Source organism: Otolemur garnettii, unplaced genomic scaffold (genome assembly GCF_000181295.1).
Source record: "Otolemur garnettii isolate 467f Iridium unplaced genomic scaffold, OtoGar3 scaffold00048, whole genome shotgun sequence".
NCBI classification, from domain to species: Eukaryota; Metazoa; Chordata; class Mammalia; order Primates; family Galagidae; genus Otolemur; species Otolemur garnettii.
The window spans coordinates 12,038,890-12,039,884 of record NW_003852443.1 but is presented as its reverse complement, the minus strand read 5'-3'; the positions used below and the strand labels follow the sequence as shown (position 1 = coordinate 12,039,884).

General features: G+C 32.1%; 1 protein-coding gene across 1 annotated transcript in view; it reads right to left on the bottom strand.

The window, feature by feature from the left end:
* The window catches only part of OLA1 (Obg like ATPase 1), a 177,338-nt gene that overhangs the window by 152,805 nt on the left and 23,538 nt on the right, over window positions 1-995 (bottom strand). The window contains exon 3 of the mRNA XM_003791508.3: window positions 433-576. Coding sequence (XP_003791556.1) covers window positions 433-576 — 144 coding nt within the window. The remainder of the gene's footprint in view (window positions 1-432; window positions 577-995) is intronic.

The following is a 995-nucleotide window of genomic DNA, read 5'->3' as shown; positions in this document are numbered from 1 at the left end:
ATAGTGGTAGAGAGAATAGTGGTTATCTTCCTAAACAGAACTTCTATTATCTTATTTTTTCCTTATATAAATTTTACTTGCTTTTTTTAGCTAAATATACAGTATAATACATATTTGTAAGAAAATTCAAAATACCACAGAGGAATGTAAGAATAAAATAAAATCACTGTAAAATTCCATTACCTAAAGATAACCATCAATTAGTTTAAGATCTTCATTTCATATATTTTTCTGCATATGCACATACAGTTTTACATGAATAAGATCATACAATACAAATGCTCCTTATACTTCATAAACCCCAGAAAAAAGAACTCCAAAGTTAACAATTGGGTTTATCTTTCCTCTCCCTTCTCCTTACTCTACATTACTTTTATAATACTTTTTTTTAAGTCAGTCTATACAGGGCCACCAAATAAAAACATTTCTTACCTTGCTGGTTTGTGGTATTGGCAAAGAAAGTCAAACCTTTCATCTGGCACAGGTACTCTGCTCTCATTAGGATCAATAGTGCAGAAGGGGAAGTTTTCTGCTGAAGCCTGGCTATTGGTTAATACATTGAAGAAAGTAGATTTCCTAAAATGAATAAAAGCAATTTCAATTAATTCTTATATTAATGCCAAGAAAATTTTATCTCACCCTAAGTTCAATCCATGAGGAATAGAAAACCAATCCGAGAAGCAGGGAGGTGGTCAGGGGAAGAGAGAGACACACATGAAAAGTACAATTTCACTAACAAAAAGGAATGAAATTTCCGACATTACAGCTCACGATTTATATTAGATTATGTTCCTATCCCAAGTTATTTGGCACTTGAAAAGCTTGTTGCCAAAGAATCTTTGTTATAAATAATAGCTAGAGTCTCATGTGATATCACAAAGTCCATTTTTTTTGTAATGTGCCTTCATATCAATTCCCATATATGTAATATAACCTTCTCTAGCATGAAGGTGTATCTTGTTAGGTCAATCACTTCGTAAACATTCTGAACGGAG